Below are 12,099 nucleotides of genomic sequence, written 5' to 3' on the forward strand. Positions count from 1 at the left end.
GGATGTCCCTACGAACAGTAAGAGATGAAAATTGTGGAGCAGTCATCCAAACGTCTGAAACAAAAGGACAATCCCGAAAGAGATGTTCAATAGACTCTTGATGTCCCATACAGAGAACACAAGTAGAATCCACTGGAATCCCCCGCTGTTGCAAAATACCATTGAGAGGCAAAGCATTGTGAAGAAGCTTCCAACAAAAACATTGCAACTTTGGTAAAAGCGGCAAACCCCAGAACACCTTCCACCACGAAGAAGGGAAGGAAGAAACACCATGAAAGTAGTCAAGACGACTAAGCATCATGGCGTAGGCTGACTTTGTAGAGAATTCTCCGTCCTTTGAGTATTTCCAATAAACGAAGTCATCCATCAGTCTACTCGGGCGCTCTAAAGCCAAAATACGACCGGCTATCGAAGAATCAAACAGCTGATGAACCATAGAAGTATCCCACGCGTAAGAACGCGGATTAATGATAGAAGAAACATGATACGGAAGAGGCGCCTCACTATTATCACGAAACGAGATTGGGTCTCCAGGAACCCAACAGTCCTGAACAATTCTAACCTGAGAGCCCGAACCAACCTTCCAAGCTGCACCGTCATCTAAGACCGACAAACCCTGCAAAAGACCTTGACACCCCCATGAAGAACTAGGAATCCTTCGAGTCTGTAAGAGATGAAGAGAAGGATACCTAGCCGAAAGAAGCCTTGAAACAAGAAGCTGAGGGTGATGGTGAATGCGCCAACACTGACGGGCCAACAGAACCGAGTTGAACGAATTTAGCTGACGAATACCTAATCCTCCCAGGCCTTTCGGAAGATGAAAAAGGGTATTAGATCTTAAGGCTAATCCCCGGGAATGAGGATCTGATTTCCACCAGAAGCGAGCCAAAAGACTATCTACCTTGGAACAAATAGATGAAGGCACTTCAAAAACAGAGATGATATTGTTAAACGAAGATACCAGAACTGAGTTTATGATAACCAACTTCGCTGCTGAAGAAAGCCCCAGAGAGGCAAAGGCTGACAGACGTTGAACCACCTTATCAATAAGGAAACTGAAATCCGCAACTTTGTTGCGGCCTAACTCCACTGGTAAACCTAAGTATGAACCTAAAGTAGGTTTACACTGGAGCTTCAAGCTTCGGGCAAGGAAATCACGATAGTCCGTCGGAGTATTAGGACTAAACTTAACAAACGACTTCTGAAGATTAATCACCTGCCCTGATAATGAGCAAAACTCTGATAATAGAGCCGTAAGATTCTCACAAGCGTCAGGAGTAACTTGTAAAAATAACAAAGAATCATCAGCGAAGAACAGGTGAGAAATCGCCGGAGCACCACGCGAAATGCAAATACCCTTGAGAAGAGAGTCACTTTCAGCTTTCCGAACCATAGCAGACAAGACTTCCATACAGAGAACAAACAAATAAGAAGACAAAGGATCGCCTTGTCGAAGACCACAAAGAGGGCGAAACGCCGGAAGAGGATTACCGTTAACTAGAACCTAATAGGAGACCGTCGAAACACATTGACGAATAATGTGGATCCAGTAAGGAGGGAAACCATAAGCTTGGAGCAGACGAAACAGAAAATCCCAATTCACTCTGTCATAGGCTTTGTTCATATCTAACTTAATAGTTGCGAAAAATCTCTTTTTTGCTTTAGACTTATTCATAAATGAAAGAACTTCATGAGCATCAGGGCATTATCTGAGAGAAGTCGTCCTGGAACAAAAGCATTCTGATAATTTGCTACCAAACTAGGCAACACCTGACGAAGGCGACTAGTAAGGCATTTCGCCACACACTTGTAGATCACATTACACAGTTATACTATGACTTCATTAGCTAATGCATGTAATTAACTATTCTAATATTTTTAATCTTAGTGTATAATATACTCGTAATTCATATTCATTTGGATTAATCTTATGCCTTTTGTTTTTTACACAACGGTACGTTTTGCCATTTTTAATAGTACTTGTCTACTTTCAATTCATATGCTATGTTGAGAGGTGGGTTTCTATTGGGGAATCATAAGAATTGATGAGTGGTGTACGATACAGTTGTGCTAGTTGTGGCGGTGATTGCTGTTAAGAGAGTAAGTGTAGGAGTGGTTTGGAAGTCGGAGTTAAATGGAAGAGGGGAGGAGTGAAAATAGGGATGGAGGATATAAGGTTGTCTTGATGGAGCAAACCCCGGTTCATCTCCTACATAAACTTGGCGATTCCCTAAGGCTTTTTATTACATGCCACTTGATAAACGTTTAAATCTTTGCAGATGAACTTAGATTTCCTCGTCTTGATGGTGTTTTTTTTTTTCCACAATTGGTGGAGGAACAAGGGAAGATGAAAACTTGTTTGTGCACTTATTGCACGGTTGCACCCAAAGGAATGATATGTAACTTTCAAAATCACATTTAGTATAAATCTAGTAAAAACCCCACTTTTTATTATTCACCCTGTTCAAAAACTTACTCTTCAAAAACTTATCCAAACGAGATATGAGACCTTTGTTCGATAGTATAAGTGTGTAGCACTGAATCATTGTAGTATAACCCTGAATCCAAAAGCACTTGTCAGATTCAAGGGAACAAGATCTTCCAATGTGTTATAGCCCTAGAAAATCAGCCAATATGGCAATTCAACTACGAAATATGAGAAAAACATCGGGAATCATCTAGAAAACATCGGGAATCATCTAGAAAACATCGAGAATTATCTGACTATAGATATATTATAGGGTTGTCCAGAACTTTAGTTCCAAAAGTCTTAGGTTCAAAGGGTAAAAAAAGAAGCAAAACTTGAGAATACAGAGAAAAGAAGCTAAAAAAGTATCTAGTCTCGTTCCTGTAAAAACTGCGAACTGCCTGCCTGAGCTACAGAAAACTCCTTATGGATTGATAGTCCATCTCCACATTGAGATGTAAAAAACATAGAATCAGCATTTCCTACTACTCTACACTACCCCAGCTTAAACAACATACATTAGGGCGGCCAAGCATCTGTCTTTTTACCTCTCAAGACCGCTAAACTTTGATTTAGAGAAGGTACTTGTAACCAAGAACAAGCAACAGAATCGTCACAACAGCAGCAGCAGCAACAGAGCCCCAAAGCCAATACTTGTCTGATTTTTTCTTTTTAAGTATAGCCTTTGGGAGAGTACCTCGAGTTCTTATAGGTTTTCGGTGCCTGAGAACATTCTCCTGCTGAGACTTAGCTTTAGACGGGACTGGAGTTTCAACGACTGCTTCCACATCCTCAGATTTCTCAGCTTCATCAGTCTCGGGATTTTCAGTTGCCTCTTCTTCATCGGTTGGCTGAACAGTAGATGCTCCTTTCTTCCTCAATTTTTTTTCACGCTCCTATAATGGGATTAGATATAATTAAAGGGTCATAAGGAATAATTTAAAAGCACCTTTTTTCTATTTCCCTTTCACATCACAGTAACACCAGCCACTCCTTTTTTTCTTCAAGTAAAAAACCAACCACTTTATCAAAAGCACATGTTCAACAAATAAATAAACTAATTATCCCGTATTTTACTAAATGCAACATTTCTACTTTTACACTTACCAATGCATAATTTCCATCTTTAATTGTCGATAAATTGTTCAAAAAGTTGACAATCAAAAACTTTACATTTAGAATATTCTAACAAGAGACTAAACACTTAATAAATAAAAAAATAAAAAAAAAAATAAAAAAGTGAATTACAAGTACTTAGTAAGTGGTAGTTAGTCAAACAATGAGACATGAATAGAAGAGCTTCAAATTGACATAACAAGATGGTTTCTTAATCAATGGAACAGATGATCAAATTAATACTACAAAATCAAAAAAAATGAAACAGAATTGAGCAAGAGTAGGAGAAGAGGGAAGCGGGGGTAGTTGAGGGAACAAGAATTTACCTTTTGCTTCTTTTCAGCTTCTTTCTGGATTCTAAGAGCTGCTTTAGCAGCAGCTTTGTCTTGCATCTTCTTCTTTCTCTCAAAGGCTTGTCTTTGTTTTTCCTTCTCTTCTTCCTTCTTCATCTCCTTCAGTTTCTCTGCATCAATTGCAGTAACATTTGAGACATCCTTCTTCGGTTTTTCTACCACAAAGACATCTTCTTCCAGGGCTCGCTCTGAAGCAGTTTTTAGATCTTTGCTTCCCTTTTTTAAATCCTTCTGAGCCTTCTCCTCGGGCAATTTTTCTTCTTTTAAAGTAGCCTTTGGAACTTCTTTCTGCGGCTTTGATGAGGGTTTAGACACCACAGCTGTCTCAGAAGGTTTTGGGGACTCTGCCCTCACCAGTGGCTTCTCATCAAAATTCCTAATTCGCCCATCTCTGCTCAACTGTCGACGGTCCAGTGATGTCAAGAGTTTTTTCTCATAATCAGCCCTAAAAGTCTTGCTGCTGTTCCATTGGGACATAAATTTCTCAACCTGGAAAATGGGAGATGAATACGATTGCATTAGAATGCCATGTGAAACACTTCATATTAAGGGGAAGTACAAGTCCAAGAAAAACCTCAGTATTATAGAGTTCCTCAACGGCCTTCACATCCCTCCTGTTCATAGCAATTTCATTTGCTGTGCTTATAACTCTTCGGTTATCAAAGAAATCTTGATTCTGGAGAAAAAAACAAAGGAAAGAAAAAATAAAATGAGATATTTACTTGTCAGCAAAATGCTCAACCACAAATCCACATATTATGCCCATATATAACACAATCAGCTCAACAATAATTGATGATTGATCACAGCATAGCCACAATATTAAGGCAGACCCTGATGGTTTAAGCATCAGGTATGAATTTCTTTTAAAGTACCCACCCCCCCCCCCCCCCCCCCCCCTTTTTTCCCAAAAATAAAGGAAAAGAAAAGAATAAGGACACTCCTTCAACAGAAACACTCCTTCAACAGAGATAATTGAAGAAATTATTAGGCACACTTCAACAGAGACGGGCAAGAGGATAGGAAATGAGGGCGGTGACAGCAAAGTCAAGTTGGCCACAGAGAAAGATTCAACATTCAGGCAAGCCACCTGATGAGCTACCAGTGCCTCACGCCACCTAATTTTTCAGGGAGGGTGGCTTGAACGAAATCTTCAATCTGCAAGTTAAGTCAGCTACCATTCTAGGTGAGAATTAATGCATTACTTCTTCTCCAAACAAGAGCCGTTGAGGAATTAAATTTAGGGTCGATTATTTAGTTTCAATGCATTTCAAACTAGAAAGCATTCAAGTAGGAAAGAAGAGCTGGAAACAACTTCAATTTTTCAAAAAAGTAAAGTCAAAAGAACTCATTGCAAGAAAGCTTATTCAGGTAAATGAATAAGGACCAGCACTTCAAATTCCTTTATCACAATGCAAACATGAAAAAACAGCGTAGAGACTGATACCAAGTGATACATGACAGCGGCTCATCAAAACAATAAGATTACTCCCATTTTGACAAAGCAAAAAATGTTAGTAATTGAAAAAGGTGTTGGTATCCTGAACCTACTACACCACCAAATCAACTGCCACATTCTAGCTGATCGCATGTGGAAAAATGAAATTCAATGAAAAAATACAATTGACAAGAAGACTGCATAGCTTAAAGTAAAATGTGATGACAACCCAGAACATTGACAAGCAGGAATTCATGAAATCATATATCAAAGAAGACGAGAACATACCGCTTCGTTTTGTGAAGCCTTTATTTCCTTCACAGTTAAGAGGGCTTTATTTTTCTGATCCTTAACTTTATCCAGCTCAGCTTTTATGGCCTCGATCTGCTTCTTTACTGTACTCAGTTGTGGACTTAAACGATCCTTTTTCGCTTTTATTTCTGCCTGCTGCTTCCGTACTCCATCCAGATCAGTACCTAAAAGCTGTAGAAAATTTTACCAAAAAATTAAAGTAGAAAATCATAGATACGGAAAGGGTTTGATGATATCTGATCAAGTAATATACCTTGACCTGGTCCTGGAGTGCTTCTTTTTGCCCCATGGATTCCTGAATCTTTGCCCTCATAGCACTATTGGCAATAACCTTCGGTCTTGTTGCCTCCAATTCTTTGATTTCCTTCATAAGTTGTTTCTCCTCTTTCAATGACATAGTTTCATGTTGCATCCGATACTCAAAACTTCGAATCTGCATACATTTATACCAAGGTCAAATACATATCAGCTATTATATTACAGCTGCCTTCCAAGAATTTGTTACTTTGACTCACACGCTGATTAAGCTCCTCCTCAGACGAACATATGCCATATCCCTTCTCTCCACCACTACCACGTAAGGAGCCCAAAGCGCTCTGCAAGGGCTTCATTTCCTCTCTTTTTTCATTTATAAATGCCCGATATTGTGACCCCTCATCCTTAAAAGCATTCAACTCATCATACAGCTCAGATTTCTCAACCTGCAAAACAGTAATTAAGTGCAAATCCTCAAAATCACCATAAAAATTGATAAAGATAACTATCTTTTGCAAAATAGCAACCCAGATCTTGCAATTTCTAAAATATTTCACTCTTTGCTAAAAGTCCAGTGAAAAGCTGAGAAAGACATGGAACTATGAATCTGGTATATGGGTTGACTGTTGACCCAAGGACAAGAATGAGCAATACTCAAATTGTTCATCAATTTCCATCTGATATACAGGGTTCACATCTTAAGTTATAAAAAGATATCTAAATTAGCAGTGGACAATAAGGTTGAAATGAAGCAGTATGAATGTATCATAGTTCACGCGAAATAGAATAAGAGGGATACACCGAACAAAGGTACAAACACAGAGACTTAGTATAAACAATTTCCAAGCAAAGCCTTAGAACTATAACTTATACACGTAAGTACACCCAAGATATTTGTGAACAATTATCAATACAAATGTTCATGCACTCATATTATGCACTAACAACAGTAACGATTAGTAAGCCTTTTCAGCTAATGCATTGAGAAAGTTAACAGACGTGAAAGAGATCAGATGAAGACAAGCACAAAGCTCAGAGGACATGATATTTGACACAGAAATACCAAATAGTCAAATACTATAGTAATGAGAAAGAGATAGCATCCAGTAGCTTGAAATAAAGATAACAGACAATGTTAGAAGCAACGTAGTAACACTTTATATAGGAACTAATGGTATTGATATAGCTTTTGCGCTCATTGACCTTATTGGAAACAAGGTACAGCATATAGCATTAAAGGAAACATCACAATACATAGTAGTGGCATTAATATAGTATATTATTCAGATACACATGATTTCACAATGCTCAAAAGTTAACAAATAATCAGAAAATGAACTCGGACAAAATACTTCTAAGAATTTAAGTCATCCCCAAAGCAATGATCCAGAGTTCCAACGGAATATTGTTTGTTTGATTTCTTATACGGTCAGGGAAACCACATAGTTCCAAGGGAAGATCTTACTGAGTTAATAAGATATTTCACAGGATAAACCAAATTGCATTCATTTGTTTATGACAATTGCAGCATGGAAAATCAACCATTTAAACTATAGAGCTTCAAAAAAGAAGAAAATAACAAAATAGCTTCTTACTGACATTTTTAACTTTCAAATCTTCAAATAACTGATTGAGTCTTTCGTTTTTCTTCCGAATTTCTTTCTCAATCTGCTCCAATTCAGCCTTCACTTTTGGGTCTTCATAGAGCCGATGCTTGGGAAAATAAAAGCAATGGGTTTGCCTCTCCTGAGGCCATTCATCAACTGCGTCCTTGGGAAAGCCGGCATTTGAGACTTCGTTTGCCTCTCCAGTGGATTGTACTTCATCGACACCGTGTGAACCAAACGTGATCACCTCAGAAAAATCAATTTTCCCATTTTCCTTGTCAAACAATTTACCTTTCACTTCATCATTCACCTTTGGTAACTCAGATCCTGCAACTTCTACACCCATTTCTTATTTCCTACACCAATAACAGATTCTTAATACCACCATAAAATCAATCTCTTCTAATTCTAAACCAATTATATTGCTCACAATTACACTAATTAATATAAAATTAATACAATAATTAACAAGAAAAGTCAAATTCATAAACCCCATCACAATTCTCCCAAATTCAAATTAATTTAATAGAACTAAAACTTCTACAGCCCAAATTTTACAGTAATACCAATTATGTTACTAACACTCTTTATTTCATCTCAAATACCCGTGTTAGACCCTCAACACTCCGATATGGATACAAACCGTTCAACCCTTCCCAAAATCAGGGGATTTAACACAAATAGCCAATTCGGACACTTAACATACACATATCAGAGATTAACATACCAAAGATCATAACTTTAACAGATCTCAAAAAATGAAATAAAATCAAATCAATCAAACATGAATAATTAAGCTCTGAAAAATTGATCTAAAATCAAAAATCAACAGCACCCAATTCAAATTACACCAAGAGATGAACAATAAACATGAATAATTAAGCTATAAAAAATTGATCTAAAATCAAAAATCAACAACACCCAATTCAAATTACACCAAGAAATGAACAAAGAATCAAGAACCAATGAATAAACATGCATGCATCAAAGAAATATAACAGTAAACCCAAAAATCAAACAAAAATCCAAAAAACAAAATTAAAAAAAGGCGATCGATGACAGATCGAATAAATTGGATCAAACAAGAAATGAAATTAGTTAAAAAAAAAAAGAGGGATAATTACCGAAAGAGGAAATCTGAAGTGAAGAAGAGTCGTAAAAGAGTTAACAGATCTCAAGCCTATTAGAGATAGAAAGAAGAGAGAGAAAGAGAGATAGAGAAAGGGAGACAAGACCAAAGTATGATTTATAGGGTGTGTTCTCCTATATGGAGAAGATTGGTGATGGAGAAGATTATTTCACTTTAAGTAATTTTCTCCTTTTTTTTCCTTAAAAAAAAGTGTAAAATTTTTCCTCTAACGACTTGTATGACTTTACGATTTTTATTTCTGAAAATCTTATATGTGGTTCGCCAAATCCTGTGATGGGGTTATTTCGTCAGTGTAATAGGAGTTATCCGATCAGTGTTTAAGAGGTTACTTCGTCAATATTATAGGGTTACCCGGTTAGTGTTATAAGGGTTACTCAGTTTGTATTACAGGGGTTACTTGATCAGTTTTATATGTGTTACTTTGTTCTTTTATAACTGGCCACACACAAGACGAGTTATTAGTTTTTATTTTACACTCGGATGTACGAATCTGTATAGGTAAACTTTTATATCTGTATTTAAGGTCTATTCTCTTCAACTTAATTTCAGTTCAGTTCCTGATTTCCTTCTTTCGTAAACAATTCAGTTCAGTTCAACTCCAATCAATTTAGTTCAGTTCAGCTCAGCTTAGCTGCTCAATAAATTAGAACAGGCCGTTAGTTACTCTGTAAATTTTCTCCTCTAACGACTTGTATAAATTTACAGTTTTTATCTATCGACTTGTATAATTATGTGATTTTCATTATATACTCGGATGTACTAGTCTCTGTGAAAACCTTTTTACTCGCATTTAATTACTATGTACCGTTGCTATCTCGAGCTGGGTTGACCTTTTCAGTCCAGTTAGCTCCTTAGCTTCTTCCTAACCTATAAAAACATTTACAAAAATCGGATGTATAATAAAATAAATATTGTACCTTAAAATGATAAAAGTTATCCTATAATGAATGAAAGTTATCCATTCTATATAAGTTATTCGGATATAAATAAAATTATTTAAACTTTATGGATAAAAGTTATCCTAAATTGATGTACTCCGTATCATGTATCCATAGGAAAAACTAATTGGGTCGAACTTTGACCTTGGTTTACCTAACGTAATTAGGTAGTATATAATCAAGACTTTACCTTAGTATGTGTATTATATACAAGTATATACTTGGCTGAATTAATACTACAAATCTTAATATTCAGTGTATTGAAATTTTTGATTAATCTATGTGTTTATTGTTCTTTAAAATGTTTTTACTCCACAATACATAACATGTGTTTATTGCTCCATAAATAGTAAAGAGTGTAGCTGGGGTTACTTATTTAGAGGGTATTTGGTCAGTCAAGGATTACTCGGTCACGGGTTATTTGATCAGAGGTTACCCAATTAATTAGGTATTACAATTAGTATTTTAGTGTGTGTCGGCCAACCACACGGTGTGCGAGCGCGATCAGCCACACAAAAAATGTGCACTAGCTTGTATGGTCAAGTAACAAGTTTATCATATGATTACTTTATGAACTCTTCTTAGTCTAGTACGACTGTACGAGTATAAATATTAGGGGCAAATAAATCGTCTTTTATGGACAATAAAGCGAGAATCAATAAAAATGGAAGATTTTAGTAAACAAAGTTTTATGTGATTTGGTGGGTTTACTAAAATCTTCGATAACATCGATTTTGTTTTGGTATAATTTGGAAACGTTTCCACATTTGCTGACAACGTTTACAAGGAAATCACATTATGATGAGTGATGGTGACTTAAAGGTCAAATTAAAAATAAATTTTAATTTTTGAAAAACATTTTAACTTTATAATACGAGTAGTTACTTTTTTTTTTTCCTTGTGAAAATCGTTTTCTGTGTGGATACATTTATTGCAAAAGATAAGCTTTGTTTTTTTTTTTTTTGGTGCAAAAGAGGGTCAAGACCCGTATTATTCATAAAAGCTAAAAAAAACAATTACATAACAAAGCGAGACGAAGATACGCCTATAACATCCTCCCAAAGAAGATTTTTTATTTCGATCGGAGGATCATCGAAATAAACTATCTTCTCCTCAATTACAACCTCCATATTGGCTAACTTATCGGCCACTTTGTTACCCTCCCTAAAACAATGAACTAAATTAATATTACTACCAAAGGAATTTATAAGGTTGCCACACGAATTTAGAATATGAATGCATTCTCCTCCTCTCTGATCCTTGCTTAGGATAGCTTCAATGCAGGCCTTGTTGTCCATTTGGACCATGATTTTGATAGCTCCCATCTGCTTTATCATATTGAGACCAATTTCCAGCGCTAGTAACTCAGCCTTATAGGCATTACAGACCCCAAAGTTTGCAGCATAGGCTTTCACAAATTTTCCGTAGCAATCTCGAATCACCCCACCACCCCCAGCTGCACCAGGGGTGCCCTTTGCCGCACCATCTGTATTTAAAGCCAGCCAGGAAACAGGTGGCGCAAGCCATTTAATAAAAACTTTCTCTTTTGCTTTTTTGTTGCGTCCAGTATCTCCTAGAGAGAAGGTCTTCCATGTTTCCTCAAATTGTGATCGAAGAAAGATACCTGTATCTCCTGGGATGTCATCGCTTTTGCCAAAAACAGATATGTTTCTCCATTTCCAGATCCACCACAAAGCAATAGCAAAGCAAGTCGGCCATTTTTCTGAGAAAATCAACCCCTCAGCTTCCAGATTTCTAGTTATCCATTGCTTGAGATCCCCAACATAGAAAGAAGGGTATAGCGCTGAACTTCCTACATTCTTCCAGATGGTTCTTGCAATTGGATAATCTCGAAATAGGTGGAGTAGAGTTTCATCCGTATTTTGCAAACATCGATGGCAGAGTGGGTCATCAGTGAGATGCCTCTTCAATCTATTGGCATTTCAAAGGATTCTATCATGGAGTATGAGCCACAAAAAGGTGCGAATTCTTTGTTGCACAGGGGTATGCCACGCCAATTCCCACCTATGGTCAGTTGGGATATGATCATCCTCTCTCATAATTCTCAAGGCATACTTAATTGAAAATTGACCTTTATTAGGTCTTTTCCAGTATCGAAGGTCACCAATTTTAGGGTCTTTAATTAATTTATGAGAGGTTATGCTTTTGATACAGTGAGAGGGCAGTAGATGAGCAAAGAGATCCCAACGCCACCCCTCACCAATCCTCCACAATTCTTCCACAGTTGCACCTTCAATTGATTCAGGGATGGCAGCTACACATGATTCACGGAGAGGATCATTCGTTGCCCAATAGTGATCCCAAAACAAAGTCTTATTACCATTACCAATAGCAACACGAGAGCCCTTCTTTAAGAGTGCTGCATTATCAGTAATACCGCGCCACACATTCGACATATTGGAACAAGGTTGAAACATATCAATGTCACAACGCCCCTTACAA

General features: G+C 37.0%; 1 protein-coding gene across 1 annotated transcript; it reads right to left on the reverse strand.

The window, feature by feature from the left end:
- Window positions 1-2,716: 2,716 nt before the first annotated feature.
- On the reverse strand, window positions 2,717-8,829 carry LOC145629267 (proton pump-interactor 1-like). The gene is made up of 8 exons (XM_081681814.1): window positions 8,673-8,829; window positions 7,541-7,904; window positions 6,202-6,387; window positions 5,940-6,119; window positions 5,663-5,857; window positions 4,511-4,612; window positions 3,910-4,425; window positions 2,717-3,363 (listed from the first exon to the last, which is right to left on the reverse strand). The coding sequence occupies exons 2-8, from the start codon at window positions 7,892-7,894 to the stop codon at window positions 3,040-3,042; spliced, it is 1,857 nt and encodes a 618-aa protein (XP_081537940.1). The 5' UTR covers window positions 7,895-7,904; window positions 8,673-8,829; the 3' UTR covers window positions 2,717-3,039.
- Window positions 8,830-12,099: the final 3,270 nt, after the last annotated feature.

This window comes from Chenopodium album, chromosome 4 (assembly GCF_948465745.1).
Source record: "Chenopodium album chromosome 4, dcCheAlbu1.1, whole genome shotgun sequence".
In the NCBI taxonomy this organism is placed as follows: domain Eukaryota; kingdom Viridiplantae; phylum Streptophyta; class Magnoliopsida; order Caryophyllales; family Amaranthaceae; genus Chenopodium; species Chenopodium album.